This window comes from Chelonia mydas, chromosome 14, assembly GCF_015237465.2.
Source record: "Chelonia mydas isolate rCheMyd1 chromosome 14, rCheMyd1.pri.v2, whole genome shotgun sequence".
Lineage (NCBI taxonomy): Eukaryota > Metazoa > Chordata > Testudines > Cheloniidae > Chelonia > Chelonia mydas.
In genome coordinates, this window is record NC_051254.2 from 15,188,269 (window position 1) to 15,205,207 (window position 16,939).

The following is a 16,939-nucleotide window of genomic DNA, read 5'->3' on the forward strand; positions in this document are numbered from 1 at the left end:
AGAAGTGTACTGTATTTGCTTTTTTTGATCTCTGCTGCTGCCTGATTGTGTACTTCTGGCTCCAAATGAGGTTGACTGGTCAGTTCGTAACTCTGAGGTTCCACTGTATTAATATATGTACAACAGGGCCAGTCCTTTACTGGCCGGCAGGTGGACTAGATAGTCCAAAGGGGCTTTTCAGTCTGTAGCTTTACTGAACTCTGAGTAGGAATTACCCAGGTGTGTGCTAGGAGACTTTGTGGTCCAGAACATGAATCATTCAATCAACCCACCAGCCAGCATGTGCCCTGTAAATGGAGAGGAACTGGCACTTTGGTTGCAATAAGCACTAAGGTGTTATTCGGCATTGCAAAGTGAAGACACAAGGGATTGGATGATTCTAACAGACAGGCTCCTACTAGACAATAGTACAGTCATAAACTCTCTTCTGTTGACCTAGCGCTCTCTATACTAGGGGTAGGTTGGCATAGCTACTTCTCTCATAGCTGTGAAAAATCTGCACCCCTGAGACATAGCTATGGCGATGTAAGTTCCCAGTGTAGACCAGCCTTCACCCAGGTAGACCAGCCGCACGAAACTTTTCCCTGGTTTCCCCCTCCCTCCTGCTCCTGACATCTGTCTCTACAGTAGTCCCGGGGAAGCAGTGTTGTGAATGGTGCCTAAAATGACAAAGCCCAAAATAATAGGCAGAGCAAAGAAGGAAGAAGAAATAGACTCAGCGCTGTTGCCATGGACCAGGATCCCATTGTGCTAGGTACAGTACAAACATATTTGTGGTCCATTCAGTGGAGAGGACAAAGACAAGGAAACAGAGCCAAGGTGGTGCCTTCAGCACATTGCCACTGCCTGCACTAGACCTGTTCTCTGTATAAATGACCAGAGGGTGCTATCTTTCAGCACCGTTAATTTGGCCACTTACACCAGCACGATATTAAAAACATCTAGATGGGGCAAGGCATCTAGCACGGGTGATCCTACAATCCCACTGATAAAGGGAGTAATGAGGCAGGGACAGCCTCCTCCCTCTGAGGATGCTGGGATTAAGGGAGGGTAGGCTGCAGGACAGTGGGTATATAAGAAAGGGGACATCCCCAGCCCACCTCCCCATCAGAAGAGGAGCCTGCAGTGCCCAGCTATCTCTGTATGAAAAGGATACTGCAGGGATTCTCAAACTGGGGGTCATCACAAGGTTATTACATGGGGGATCATGAGCTGTCAGCCTCCACCCCAAAACCCCGCTTCACCTCCAGCATTTATAATAATATTAAATATTAAAAAAATGTGTTTTTAATTTATAAAGGGGGTCGCACTCAGAGACTTGCTGTGTGAAAGGGGTCACCAATACAAAAGTTTGAGAACCATAGGGATACTGCATTAGTGAAACCAGGTGACCACTGTTTTCACCTCCACAGCCACCTCTGATTAACTCACACACAGACACACACACACCCCCCACCCCCCTGCAGCTGGTTGGGTATAAATTGTCACTTCCCAGGCTGAGCTGTTAGGATGCGGGAAAGCAAGTCTGGCTCTGCTAGGAAGCAAGTTTTAACTCTTAACTTTAGCTGTCTAAAAGGCATTGCCTGAGTGAGGATGGCTGTCCTGTGCTGCTTGAAGGGTCTCATCTGGTTTTTGATTACAGTCTCCCTAGCAGCAGTGAGTGTTTTACAGTGTTATCTTGGGGGGCTGGTGGGGGGAGAGGAGTGGTCCAAGTTGTGCTATTTTCTTGGATGTACTCTGTAAGGGCTAGAATGGGAGCAGGAGAGGAATAGCTAGGCTAAGTGCTTTCAGAGTCCTACTGGTATTGAGCCTCCTTGAGGTTGGCAGTGTTACTGACCTGAGCTGCTGGGGGAGGTGATGTTTTACCTAGGCCAGTGATTCTCAACCAGTGGTACGCAGAGGTCTTCTAGGGGGTACATCAACTCATCTAGATATTGGCCTAGTTTTACAACAGGCTATGTAAAGAGCATGTGTATGAAATGAGTGCAAACTAAAATTTCATGCAGACAATGACTCATTTATACTGCTCTATATACTATACATTGAAATGTAAGTACGATATTTATATTCCAATTGATTTATTTTATAATTATATGGTAGCAATGAGAAAGTCAGCAATTTTTCAGTAATAGTGTGGTGATGCTTTTGTATTTTTATGTCTGATTTTTGTGAGCAAGTAGTTAAGCGAGGTGAAACTTGGGGTATGCAAGACCAATCAGACTCCTGAAAGGGTACAGCATTCCAGAAAGGTTGAGAGCAACTGGCCTAGGCTACGCATCTGTAGTAGCAAATCCTCAAGGATGCTTCTAGCAGTTGACTAGATCAAAGTGCATGGCGCTTTGTAACAAGGTTATTTAAGGTACCCAGAGCATGGGATGAGTCCTTACTGTGGCCTTCTAAATCATAAGAAACAACTAGATTAGAAAGTCTGTGCTGGTTTAGAAGACAGTCTTTCAGTCTGCAAAGGACTAATCTTCTCCACACATGCCCTGGAGAAATAGCAGCTATGGGTTTTCCTGTTCTGCCTAAAAAATGGCCTCCTCCCCAGAAATGTTCCATCCACTTCTACTGACAATTGGATTTCTGACCATGGGAACTCATGCAAACTGTCACTTCCTCAGACTTTGTTTTTTGTTGGGAAAGCAATTTTTTTCTGGCCATAATGTTCCCTAGGGGAAACCCTATCACTTTCTGACCAGCTTTAACAATAATCCATGTCCTGGAGTTCTCCAAACTACTGGGAGATTATACTGAGAAAAAAACCTGCATATGACCCTGGAAACCAGTATCCTGTGCAATTAACTTTGAACTTGTATGCCAGCTTGGGTCTGAAGACCTTCTGTTCGCAGAACTCCGCATCAACTTCAGTGGGAGTTAAGCAGGTGGAAGTGCTTATCATATGCCCTCAAGAATTGCCAATTGTTAGCAAGGAGTCAAACCTGAGACTTTTCTTCCAGCTCTGTAGTAGCTGAAGGCAATGCAGAAGGTATCAACTGGGGTCCAGGAAGCTACTGCTTTAGTTGGGGAGGGTTATGAAGCAAAAAGCGTTGCTTGGTTCTGCCTAGCTAGATTACTATTGCTTGCAGTCCGTTTGGGAGTGATAGGGCAGGGTGTTTATGCAGTGACTGATGTTGGGTCCCACCAGTCCCTGTAGAGGACTCTGGAAACCAGAGAGCCTGCTAGGTGACGGTGACATACAACAAGTGTTGTTGGGGGCACAATGTACATAGGTGAAGGGAGGCCTGCATAAAGAAGGCTACTAGCTGAGAAACTCCTTGCTCAGAACAGCTGATGAGGACTCTCCTGCAGTCAGAGGGGCTGTACTCAAAAGCAGAGCTGTTGAGAAGGTATTTAAATACTTGAAACCAGTCGGTCATGTGTTGACTCGTCCATCTTTCACCAGGACTAAGGGCTCTTTAAGGCCAAAACACATGTAGAGGAGGGAGCATCTATGTCAAGTCCTCCTCCCTGTTTCCCACAAAAGAGTAAAGCTCATTGCAGGAGCTACCTCTTCCCTTTAAGAAGGGCATGTGTAGTGGCAGGAATAGTAGAGGCCATGTCTACACAACAAACTTGCTGGCAGAGCTGTGTCGGTCATGGGTGTGATTCCCTGATTGTGCCAGCAAAAGCCCCTAGTGCAGATGTAGATAGACCAACAATTGTACGTTTGCTGGTATAGATTATTTTGGTGGGGTCGGGGTTTAGATAAACTAGACTGACAAAAGCACAGCTTTATCAGTGCAAGTGGTATCTGGTGGTATAGCATAGCTCCTAGTGCAGACGTGACCTGAAGCTGTTCTCCTTTCCTCTTAACTTCAAAGCTGATCTGTTTAAAATGGCCAAACAACCTCTCCGTGCCAATGAAAGCTCTGTGCTCTTCTATGTCACCCAAGGGATGTGGAATAAAACTTTCCTCTAGACTTGCAGATGTGGGGTATCTTCATCTGATCACCTTCCCTTCCCGCCCCTCCTTGAGTATGGGGTGACTTGCCTCTGTCTCTAGTTGCTAACCTCTTTTGTGGGGGAGTAGAAGTGCCTTCCAAGCTGTCATAAATACAAAGGGAAGGGTAAACCCCTTTAAAATCCCTCCTGGCCAGAGGAAATCTCCTCTCACCTGTAAAGGGTTAAGAAGCTAAAGGTAACCTTGCTGGCACCTGACCAAAATGACCAATGAGGAGACAAGATACTTTCAAAAGCTGGGAGGAGGGAGAGAAACAAAGGGTATGTGGGTCTGTCTATATTCTGTCTTTGCCGGGGATAGACCAGGAATGAAGCCTTTGAACTTTTAGTAAGTAATCTAGCTAGGTACGTGTTAGATTATGATTTCTTTAAATGGCTGAGAAAAGAATTGTGCTGAATAGAATAACTATTTCTGTCTGTGTATCTTTTTTGTAACTTAAGGTTTTTGCCTAGAGGGGTTCTCTATGTTTTGAATCTAATTACCCTGTAAGGTATTTACCATCCTGATTTTACAGGGGGGATTTTTTTTTATTTCTATTTACTTCTATTTCTATTAAAAGTATTTTTGTAAGAAAACTGAATGCTTTTTCATTGTTCTCAGATCCAAGGGTTTGGGTCTGCAGTCACCTAGGCAAATTGGTGAGGCTTTTTACCAAACCTTGTCCAGGAAGTGGGGTGCAAGGTTTTGGGAAGTATTTTGGGGGGAAAGACGTGTCCAAACAGCTCTTCCCCAGTAACCAGTATTTGTTTGGTGGTGGTAGCGGCCAATCCAAGGACAAAAGGGTGGAATATTTTGTACCTTGGGGAAGTTTTGACCTAAGCTGGTAAAGATAAGCTTAGGAGGTTTTTCATGCAGGTCCCCACATCTGTACCCTAGAGTTCAGAGTGGGGGAGGAACCTTGACACAAGCAAACTGATTGGAATTCTTCCGCACACACACACACACACACTTTCCACCCATCTAAGCTGCCCACAGTTGTGAACAACAGCAGTGTTGTCAGCTCTTATCATGACTTGTGATTTTTTTGGGTGGTGGTGGTTTTTTGGGGGAGGTTCCTTCTTAATATCTTTGCTCCTGGAGACCTGTGATTATGTGAGAGTATCAGTTTTTACTTTAAAAATAAATACAGTCAGTTTCTCGCCTTCATGCTTTTGAAAACATGAAGTATGCCCTAATGGCTCAGCAATCAGAAGGCAAAGAGAAACCCGTAACTTACTATTTAAAATCTTTTATACTTTTTTGGGGAGGAGGGGCTGACTCATGATATTTATGCTTGGGGGGTGGCTATGCTGAGCAGAGGGGTGAGAAGGAGGGAACTATCCCCACCCCCATACACCACTAGACTGCTACCCCAGAAAGCTTGCTAGACTGGGGCGAGAACGGTGGAATACAGTGTTCAAAGGAAAATAATACAGTCCTCTTCCTAAAGTGCATTATGCTCCCAGAGAGTCACAGCTTGGGTTGGTTTGAACCCCTCAGTCCTAGTTCATCTGAACACTCAGTGTTTAATGATATGGTTCCACTTTTGTGTCACCCCTTTAGTTTCTTGGGCCTTGTTCAGGCAGCTGTTTCTACAGTTTTGTTAACCCTGCTGGAACTGGGATATCTTTTTCATAGAAAACAACTATTAGTGGACAAGAGCAGTGCCTGCCTTTTCCAGTAGCTCTGATGTGGTCTATGAACCAGCATACTCAACATCTGGCCTCTCAGGGGTTAGTGACATGGCTGAACTAATACCAAAGTCACATTATGTGGGGATTCTTAAATCACTCCACCAACCCCGCATGCTATGAGCTCCTATTCATGTTGGTAGCTGTGTTGGTGATGGGGGCAGATGTGACCACAACTACTTCCTGTAGGCTCACTTGCTAATAAAATATCATCCCTATAGCTAAGAGCACTTGGTTAGCTCACTTGCTGGTGCACTTGACTCTGGCCAGCTGGTCACAGAAAAGGACTTTTTTCCCTTAGTAAATAGGCTGTTTAAGCAGAGGCACCCAACTTTGTGAACCCTTCCTTTTAAAGAAGGGTTAAGTGGAGGTAGTTATCCCAGGTCAGGGCATCTCAAATGCATAGGGAGAGAATAGATTAGTCTGTTAATAAAGCAAATAAGAATCTGCCCACTGAGTATTAGGGGAGTTAGTTTATGCTACTATGCATGTTTAACTTGAATACTGAAGCAGGAGACACTGAGGGACTTATCAAAATCCTTTGCTTTTATTAAATGTGAGATTGCAAGAACTGAGAGATCAAAGCAGTTCAGGAGAGGTAGTCCCCTTCTTCAAGAGCCCTCCAGCACCGGTTTGCTTGGAACAGCAGGAGTGATTAGCAACTTTTAAATTGCCTGGGACCTTTGACCTTAGCAGAACACAAGGTCAGATGGGCTCCAGAACAGTCCCTGTTTGCATGCCCTTAGCATACAAAGTATTAATTGGTTTGCAGCCTTTCAGTAAGGTGCCAACACTCCTGAGAGGCTTCACCTCTATCCAGCTCGAAGCATCCCCTCTTTGAAAAGGGGTTGGGGGTGCCCTATTCATTAACATTAATAATCTAATAGCACCTAAAGGCTAGGCACTGTGCAAACATAGTAAATGACACCCCCTTCCCTTGAGGGATCTCCCAAGCACCTCTTCCTCAACCCCCCATCTGCAGTGAACAAACACCAGGTGACATCTAAAAAAGGGATTTATTTAAAAAACACAATGGTCTATTTAAAATGGAGGTAAAGGGCAGCTTAGCAGGAGTCCCTGAGTTGGGTGCTGCTGCAGGGAATGCTGCTCTGGCTGGGAGAGAACTCCTCATTACACTGAAGTCGTAGGAGCACACCCGCCGGCCCTAGTGAACAACAAGAGCCCCATTTGTCCACTGGAGTCAGTACTGGATGTACCGTTTCTTGGGTGGGAGGTGCTCACTCCAAGCAGTGTCTCCGGGCTGCTTGGCAGCCAGGATGAGGGTGGAAATGGAGGCCATGGCCCTCTTGCAGTTGCTCTTGGAGTGCTGCTCGAAGCCACTGCCTTCCGCTCCCCAGAGCCTGTGCTGCAGGTGGGCAGCCTCATCTGCTTCCCTGACGGGCGACACGCTCTCTGTCTGGGCGTGAGCCGCCCGAGTGCTCCTGCAAGAGCCTCGTCTCCTTGGCCAGGGGGTGAATTGCCGGTAGAAAGATTCCACCTCAGAAATGTCGGCGGGCTCTGTCATTACCATGGCATCTACCAGGTGACTGTACTCCAGAGGGACCGGGCTTCTCGCACCCTCCTCCAGTGGGTGGGAGGCTGATCTTCTTTTCCATACCTCTACGTGCATCTTCCTGTTCGGGGGTAACAGCCGCGGCCTCTTCCTCAGAGAGGAGCCCAGCAGCAAGTCTGAAGCACAGATTTGGAGGAGCTCCTCCTCAGAGTCCCCTTCCCAGGCCAAGGGCAGGCCTGCCAGCTCCTTGTAGAAAGGACCTGGATCTTTGTCACAGGGTCGTATTCCAGCTGGAGTTCTGGGTGTGTGCCTGGAGCAGCCCCCAGGTGCCACAAAGGACACAGGGGTGGAGCCTGAGTGGTCCAGTGCAGTCACCACTGCCAGGAAGTAAAGGGCATTGTCACCAGGGCGGCAGCTGGGATGCAGCAGAGCCCCCCTGAGAGAGAAAGGTACAGGCTCAGCCCCAGGCCACTGCCCCTGGGTTGGAATGCTGCTGGGGGACGGGCAGTTTGGCACTTGCGGAGAGATGGGGCAAGGCTGGAGTTTCAGCTTTTCATTCCAAGCTTGTAGGAACTTCTCCCTGCAGGACCTGGGCCCGTCTAGCCCACTCCTCCAGCACCCAACTTTCTCAACCTGCATGGCAGCTGTGCCTGGGGCAGTGGGGTCTCTGAGAGGTAAAGGGTGAGAAGAGAGCAGTTAATCACTCTGAGAAGGAGGGGTGTGGGGTTTTGGGCAATCCCTTTGGAACCTCCTCCCCCTGCTCTCTGATCACTACCCAGGAATAGCCAGGCTGTTGCCAGGAGACTGCAGGTTCTAGAACAAATGCTTCAGCAGGCAGCTCTTGGCCCAGGCCCTGGCATCTGTAGCTGGATCAAGCAGAGGTGGTGGCCCCTCCAATGTCATAAGCACTGTGATGTCATTGCTACCTCCAATGGCTGCTCCATGTGCCCTGCTAGAGTAATTCTGCCTGACTGAATAGCACAGGCTGCTATTTACAAAGAAATGGTCACTAGCCAATGCCACAGCTGTGAATTCTCCAACCATAAGCTATCTAAGGTAGCTGCACTATATTTGAAGAGGCAACTTCCACCAGTTACTGATGGCTGTCTTCATTGAAGGATAAAACTCCTGGCTGTGCCTTTCAAAGGAGACATGAGGTGTTTGGGCACCTAATTCCCATTGAATTTTAGTGGGAACTGAACAATTAAACTCCCAGCCTATATCACTGCAGTGATAAGGTCTCTCACTGCCATGCACCTCGACTGTGCAGATACCCAGGCTTCAAGGGAAGCAGCATGATCTAGTGCTTGGAGCAGGGGCTGCTGCTTCTATTCTCAACTCTACCACTGAGTCAGTTGTACTCTGTGCCTTAGTTTCTCCTTCTGGAAAATGTGGATATTACTTTGCTCACAGTAGTGTGGGAGCAATTAGTATTAACACAGCACACTGTGAGTCTTGGGGAAAAGTCTGCAATACACTAATTGCCAAGTATTATCCTACCTGGGCATGCTGTGGATAGACAGCAATTTCTTGATAAAACAAGTCTTACAGTGTATTTTTCATTGAACTGAAAAATTAGACAAGAAAGACTTCAGTTCCTTCTGCCCTTATGTCCTCAAGCCCATTAGCCTCCCCTGGGAATTTTCAGGTGCCCTGCTCATAATTATTCTAATCTTATTTTACAGAATTTAACTGAACATTATTCATAGAGAACTTTGCTGCCTCCCTATGGATTAGAGGGGCCACTACTCATGGGAGAACAGGCTTGGTGTATAGGCACATACTAGGTCTGTATCCCAGGCAATTAAGTAACTGCCTCTTGCACGCATAGGCTGATCATAAAGTTGATGGGACTATTTCCATTGACTCTAACAAGATTTAGATCTGCCCCATAGTCCATTGCTCCCAGTTATGAGAGAACTCTCCAAATGTGAGCTTTTATGATCAAAGGGGAACAGAGACTGCTCCCTTTCCAGGGTCAGACAGGGAGCTCTGGGGATTAGTAGTGGGAGAGCCTGAGCTGGGCCCTTGTGTAGTCCAGAGGGGACTTGAGAGACTTTCAGCTAAGACCCTAATAAAGCGAAGCACAGCCCTTGCAGTTCAGTGTAACACAATCTTCCTCCAAAAACTCCATGCAATGCTTCAGCCCAGCCGCCTGCCTCTCTGGTCAACCTCTAGGCAGGAGCAATGCGGGGCCAGCTTCCAAAGTTCCACTGTAACAGGATCAGCCCCGCCCCATTGAGCTACAGACAATTAGGCAACAAAGCGCTCCTGAAATATTAAAGGGGTCTGTTTTCAAAGGTGTGTTGCTTAATTGTTTTGGTTTCCTCTTGCAGTCATGAATACTTTATCTGACCTCCTCAGCTTTCCTCTGGGATGAGGAGCTTGGATACCTTAAAAAGGCAGCGAGGAGGGGAAAGAGAGAGAGGCCTTATCAGCTTGGAGCACAGAGAGTTGGATGGTCTGGAAGGCCATGTGCTAAGGAAAGTAGGGAATCTGGAATTTTCCTGCAGAATGTGGCTTCCTTTTAAAATATTCCCCCCGCCTTCCACCTGCTGCAGGTGTCTCCCATTGCTCCCTAGGCTTTACGGAGCCACAGAGTATCCGTTCTGATATAGCTCTTCCTGCCATCCTCCCAAAGCAAAGGGTTTGTAAAGCCAGAAGATCTGACTTCCTTGGTGTACAGCTGGCAAAGGGAATCTACTTCCCATCTCCCATATACACAGCCCATACAAGCATTGGGTGGGAAAGGGCTGCCTGTGGTTGGAGTGTCTCTATGCTTTGGCCATTCCTGGCTGCTGGAATGTCCCCTTGGGGCCATAGGCAGCTGGCCCTAAATCAGAATATCCTGAGGCTGCTCTAACTTACACATGGGCCAAACTGGCCCCAAAATTGGGGAGCTTCTAAAAGCGGCATGAAGCTCTCTTTGCCCTTCCCCAGCAGGGCCTGCACTGAGCACAGCTGGCTATATGCCAGAACCAAGCTTCCTGTTTTTTCTTCTTGTTCTTCACCCTTACAACCCACTGGCTGGGTTTGGTGGCACTTCGGCCAGTCCGGGGGAAAAAAAACAAAAACGAGAATAAGACCGGGGTAAAATGTTTTTAAAATTGCCTGTACTTGATGGCTGTGTGTCATTCACAGCTCTTGGGAGCCAAAGGTTCTATGTGGGGACAGTGGTGCTGCGGAGTGTAGATCCCAGTAGTGGGCTCCAAAGCAGATCAAGCAGCTGGCCAAGGCTCTGAGAATGCCTTACGAATGAGTCCCTGAGCAGCTAAGGGGAGTTACAGAGCCCCATGTGAAGTTCTGATCCGATGGGGCCATTTGACTAGGTTCCTGGCTAATAACCTTACTTAGTGCTTGACAGAGGTGGCCGGTGTTCTCACCCTCACTGAAGAAGTCAGGAAACAGAGGCACAGCGAGGTGAAATGACTTGCCCAAGAACACACAGTAAATCAGCGGTAGGGTTAGGACCTGAACTCAGGTCTTCTGCCTCAGTGATCTGGCGCCTATCTAGCTGCTCAGGGAGGATTGCTTTGCTTGGTTTTGGGTAGCCTCTCCTTCAGTGCTCATGGCGATGTTAGTCAGACTTCCTACACTGTTGTCTGTTCATAAATAAAAAGGGTGTGTGTGCAACAGGGGATAAAACAACATGTAAGGGTTAAACTTGGGCAACAAATCCACTGACTAAATTGCTCAGGACACAGCAAAGCCTTTGATACGAGAATAAACCTTCTAAGCAAGCCCATTTGCAACCCAGCTCCTCATGCAAAAGCTAATCACATAGTCTGACTGCCATGGAAAGTCCTAAAGGAAGGCATTAGGCTCCAGCTGTTACTGACAAAGGGCATATGGGAGCTACTTCCCCCTTAGAAAAAGCCTAAACAGCTGGATTTCCAAAGGGAGCTGAAACCTCAGAGAAGCAGCTTGGGCTGTTTTGTAGAGTTAATGAGGGATCCATGCTCCAGATGACTCTGATCATCCTGTACTTTTAAAAAAACAATACCTGGCCAGGGTGAGGAGGAGGAGGAGGAAATCAGTTATAAATAACAAATGAATTAAACAAGGTCATGAAATAGTTAATTTACCTGTTGTTCTACAGCCCCTTTCTTTGTGAGCTAATGAGGAGAGTAACATCCAGTGGCAGAAGGAGTTAGGAAAAGTAAGGTTTTTTTTAAGCTGTCCAGCTCTGCATCCAGTTTTTTCTCTTACACAGCAGAGACCACAGTATATGGCAGCAAGCAAGGGGCTTCTCTTGGCAGGAGATAGGAAAACAGGCCCCACCCAAAACACAAATAGCTGTGGTTAAGCATCCAACATCTTATCTTAACAGTGCTAATCATGTTTAGGGTTAAAGCCACTTATTCCCTTGCCTGTTGGCCCCACCTAAGCTATCTTGTCTAATCAGGAGGGAGGCTTCTGGACAGAGCTGGGGCCGGGGACTTTGCCTTAAAGGGCCAGGCCAGTATTGTCCTTAGAGGAGCCCTCTGCTCTGGCCATGCTAACCAGAAAGAGCGCAGCAGCTAGTTTGCAATCTGACTGGTACTTGGTGTGCAGAGAGGAATGGCATGCAGCATGTGTCTAGGCTGCACAATCCCAATGCAAAAAAAAAATCACCCCTGGGAAATCTGGGAAGGCAAAGCTCATTACACGGAGCATTTGGGAATGGAAAGGGGATTTACTCAGTTGAAGGATCCCTCTACTGGGAGGGATCCTTGTTTAGCAGTGAAATTCTCCTCTTGGGAGATCTGTATTCAAGGAAAGTGAGGCAAGGCTTAACTGAAAAGCAACTGGGGGAGGATTTGGTGCTTCTGTATGTGTCGCAAGCGTGTGTGGTGTGGTGCAAGCCTCTCCGGTACATCACTGCTGCTGTACCTCACTCCTGTCCTGATCAGAAACCCGACGGCACTGCTGTCGTCCTCCTCAGCTGGGACTCCAGCCAGACCACAGCTGGATGAGGGGAAAGAGAATGGAGCAGAGGCCACCAAACCCTGTGTCCACCTGGGTCCTGAGATGGAACTGATTTCTAATGGCAGAGAAGGCAGAGACCAGGGCACTCCGCCCCCTTCATTAGCTAGAGCAATGCATGGGATGGCATCAATATTGCTCAGCTTGGGAGCCTCTGAGCTTGTAGCTGCTGCGACTCTGAGCTGACCTGCTCTTTCAGACTCTGGAGCTGCACCTGCTATACCCGGTCTGATGCTGGCTCTGGCTCAAGTGAAGTCCCTCATCTCCTCTTTCCCAAGCCCCTGCTAACCAGCTGGTGCCATTGTTGGTTGAAAAGTTCAAGGGTGCCATGAGGAAGTTTGAATTATTGATGCCAGCTTCCCTCCATACGCCCATAATCGCTCATTGCCCAAGCATAGCTCAGCCAGGCTCAGTATTAGACTTCACAGCTCGGCAGGCTTGCAAGGACTAGGCTGGGGTACAGGCAAGAAATAGGGTACTTAAAGCCTTACCATATATTTGAATGTGGCCTGTCAGCTGCTGAGCTCTTAACTGGGATCAGGAAGAACAAGATGGGTGAGTTGGGAAATTGACTGTATAGATAGTGATAAACAAGGAGCTTGCTCAACTGTTCCGGGTAAATGAAAACATAAACTACTAATGTATAACTTTCAAGTGTTTCAATTTAAGATGAATGGCTGCACGGTGTCTCCTGTGGGATGCCATGGGCTGGTTAGGCTGAAACAGGTCCAAAGTGGTACGTAGAAGAAAAATTAGACTTTTAACTTATTTGTAACACTTTGCCTGTCTCAGAAATACTGTAAGAGTGTGATGTGTCTGCTCTTCTCTCTGTCTTCAAGTTACTCCCATATTCTTAATAATATCTGGGTTCTTCCTTCTCAGATGAGATTAACATTTCCTCTTTCTTCCAGTGCAGATGGGAAAATTGGAACTGTTTTGTTGTCCTGTAATTGATTAGAGCATGTTTGTGTAGTTAGATGAAGTGAGCAACTGATGGGCAGGGTATTGCAGCTACCACAAGTGTATCACAGTCAAGTGGATGGTCCAGGTGGCTAACGAAAGCAACTTTGATTCTTAGGGAGTAGCTTGATATAGCCAGTGATGTGTTTGTTTTTATTAGTTATGTGTTAGAGATGCGCCTGAATTGAAACCCTGCATCTGAATAGTCTTGAACTATGAGATTGTTCAAACTCAGAACTGGAATCCAAATTCTGGAAACAATCCCTGTCTTTATAATGAGCTGAACCAAATTCCTGGGTCCAAGTGCCCCTGAATTTCGAGGTGTTCTTAATCTTCATCTAGATCCAAGTGTGATGGCATTGGGGCATCTGTTGTATGTGCTGGATTTTATTTGCCTTCTAAACACTATCCAATTTAGCAATAATGCACTAACCCAATTATCTCTACTGCACAGAAATGATTTACAGTTTGTGTAGATGTGATACACACACTTTACAATAAGCACTCATAAGACCAGAATACTAACATCTATCCCCGTCTATGGATTTAGGGCCCAATCCTGCTGCCACTAAGAGCAGTGGTCAAAACTCCAGTTCACTTACAGGTTGAAGATTTGAATTAGGCCATAAATATCAGAACCTAAAAAACAAGGTAAATGGAAGTGGGGGGAATGTGAGTGTTAACAAGAGCCCTAACAGCCCAGGCAATGAAAAGGTGAGTGTTAAAGAGAGGGGTATGGTAAGTGGGTTTAGTGACAGGACATTGAATCTATATTGTGGTGCATATGTGCTAAGTGTTGTTTTTATGGCTAATGGCATGCATAGACTACCTGAAAAATCCGGTTTAAAGGAAATACTAAAGGCACTGGTTGATTGTTTCTACCGCTCAGGGCATGCACTGTTGTCTATATATAACCCACTTTCCCCCTATTTAATAAGGATTCCTTCTTCTGGACAACAGTTCGTACAAGGTCAGAGTTGGGACCTAGGGGAAAATCATTTCCCCAAATGTGGGGATTTGTTTTGCAGTGAAGGAGAGAGCTGAGTAGTGGAGTGCAAAAAGTACACACAATCAAACCATGTACTGTAGCTTTCATGAGCATTTCTGAAGCAGATAATTCTCAAGTGCAATTTTGCAGCCTGCTTGTCCTTAACAATGCCTAGGGGCAGACTTTGGTCAGCTGTTCTTTAGTGTGAGGTCCTTTAAATCTGTGCAGCAATCCATGCTTTGGGTTTGTCTACACTTAAAACGCTGCAGTGGTGCAGCAGCTGCGTAGTGCTTTAATGAAGATGCTACCTACGCCAACAGGAGGGGTTCTTCTGTCAGCGCAGGTAATCCATCTCCCTGAGAGGAGGTAGCTAGGTCGACGGGATAATTCTCCCATTGACCTCGCACAGTCTACACCACGGGTTAGGTCGCTTTAATTGCATCGCTCAAGGGAGTGGTTTTTTCACACCTCTGAGCAACATAGTTATACTGACCTAATTTCCTAGTATAGACCAGGCCTTAGTTGCCCAGGCTAGATTCTCCAAAGGGTTGGAATATACTGTGGACTGTATTTTTAAATACCTCTAAGGATCCTTCGACAAATTTCAGGCCCGGTCTGCACCTAAAATTTAGGTTGATCTGGCTCTGTCAATCAAGGGTGTGAAAAAATCACACCCCTGAGAGACACAGTTAAGCCAACATACGCCCAGGTATAGACACCACTAGGTCGATGGAAGAATTCTTGAATCAATCCAGCTACCACTTCTCGAGGGGGTGAATTTACTACTGACAGAAAGACCCCTTCTGTTGCTGTAGCAAGTGTCTACAGGGTGGTGCTACACTATGAGTAAGGCTGCAAGTCTTTCACGGAGGTGATAGAAGTCACGGATTCCGTGACTTTCCGGGACTTCTGCAGCTGCAGTGGCTGGTGCGGCTGACCCAAGCATTGCTCACTCCGAGCAGCAGTCTGAGAGCAGCAGCAGTGCCCCGGTCCGCCCCTGCCTGGAGCAGTAGCGGGGCCCTGGGCCACCCCCAACCCAGGAGCAGTGGTGGAGCTCTGGGCCGCTCCCCCGACAGGAGCAGCAGAGTCTGCTGGAGCATTCCCCCCCCAGCACCTAAGATTTAGTTAGGGGTATTTTTAGTAAAAGTCATGGACAGGTCACTGGTCGTGACTTTTTATTTATTGCCTATGATCTGTCCATGACTTTTACTAAAAATACCCATGACTAAATTGTAGCCTTAACTAAAAAGAAAAGGAGGACTTGTGGCACCTTCGAGACTAACAAATTTATTTGAGCATGCATCTGATGAAGTGAGCTGTAGCTCACAAAAGCTTATGCTCAAATAAATGTTAGTCTCGAAGGTGCCACAAGTCCTCCTTTTCTTTTTGCGGATACAGGCTAACACGGCTGCTACTCTGAAACCAGCCTTAACTATGAGCCGCTTAGCTTCAGTGCTGCTGTAGCTTCTGTAGTGTAGATATATCCTTAGTCTGCAGAACAACAAGCAATTAATTGAGGCTTCTGGAGCAGTGGATGGATTTAATTAGCCAAGCTGCCTTGGCTAATTTAATAATAGTCCCCATTTCCCTCTTCCCCACCATAGGTTTTCTGGTAGCCCCAAAGATTAAAAATGACGAGCTCGGTGCTGACTCTTCTTGTTTTGCCAACTCTTCCCCACATCCCTCCCCTGGTGTGAGGGCAGGCCCTGAATGAGATGGAAAAGGCAACAAAGTATTGGTTGGAACCCTGTGAGCTTGCAAAGTCTGTACAGCTCCTTGCGACTGCCAGCCCAGGTGTGTTAGAAGCACAGGTTACATTGACTCATCCCAAGCATTCTTCTTAGCATATGCACACGGTGAGGCAGGTGGCACGTGACCTGGATTCATCACCGAATTTGATCCGCTGGTTCAGGCGTTTAGCTCAAGTCTGGCTGAACCATCCTGTACATTTTCTTTCTGGCAAAGAAAGGAAACTACTGGAACAATGCTGCCTCTGTACTGAGTGCAGCTAGCCTTCCTAACTCTATCCTACAGTGAAGTGCCTTGGGAGTTACCCCAAAGACCTGCTTCCTGCAAAAATACTGGGTATTATGGGATAGGTGCTTCAGCGTCTCAGAATGCAATGGTACAGCCATGGTTGCCAGGTGCATATGTGTGTGGAAATAGCAAAAACAAGTGCTGCTCTGTGGGACCTAAGGATAAGTGAGACAACCAGCTGTTCATGTCCTTGATTTCCTAGCAATGCACTTGATGCAGAGCAGCGGTTCTCAACCTGGGGCCCATTCAGCATGCAGCTCCGGCCCATGTGACATCCTCGGGGCCATACAGGTAGTATATATATATTGTGTGGATGCAGCCCACACAACACACAGAGAGTTGCAGATGTGGCCCATGATGATTAGTAGGTTGAGAACCACTGATGTAGAGGCTCCCTAAACTATCCATGCAAGCTCTTAGCAAATAGCTCTTGGGGCTTGGGTGAAGCTGGGGCTTAACTCCAGACTCCTCCTGACTCATAGGTCTTTGTTGTCTAGAAGTTTGCAGGAAACTTATCAGCAGAAGTTTCCCTTCCCCCTGCACAAATCTAGGGAGCTATTAAAGACTGTCTCTGAGAACAAAGAGGGAGGAGGCTGAGGGAGGCCAGGGAGAAGAGAAGAGAGAGAAAAATTTATATGATCGTCCCCATCAGCTGATTGCTGGATTGTTCTGCACACATCATGCCCTACTGCTTTATGTAATCTAGTTTTAAATGTCCCAAGCAATGGGGCTGTTTGGAGACAATGCCACCGCCTGGTAGATCTCACTGCTGACATTTTCTCTGATATTCACCCTCAGTTTTCCCTTCCTCCTTTCTACCAGGTTCTTCCTAGTTATGTCCTTAG

The 16,939-nt window shown here is 47.0% G+C and overlaps 2 protein-coding genes across 7 annotated transcripts in view; one reads left to right on the forward strand and one right to left on the reverse strand.

The window, feature by feature from the left end:
- MYO15B (myosin XVB) overlaps positions 1-16,939 on the forward strand; it is a 137,958-nt gene that overhangs the window by 15,566 nt on the left and 105,453 nt on the right. The window lies entirely within an intron of this gene.
- LOC122462959 lies at positions 6,629-11,534 on the reverse strand. The gene is made up of 2 exons (XM_043528672.1): positions 11,230-11,534; positions 6,629-7,811 (listed from the first exon to the last, which is right to left on the reverse strand). Exon 2 carries the CDS (start codon positions 7,781-7,783, stop codon positions 6,833-6,835), a length of 951 nt encoding a protein of 316 aa, XP_043384607.1. The 5' UTR covers positions 7,784-7,811; positions 11,230-11,534; the 3' UTR covers positions 6,629-6,832.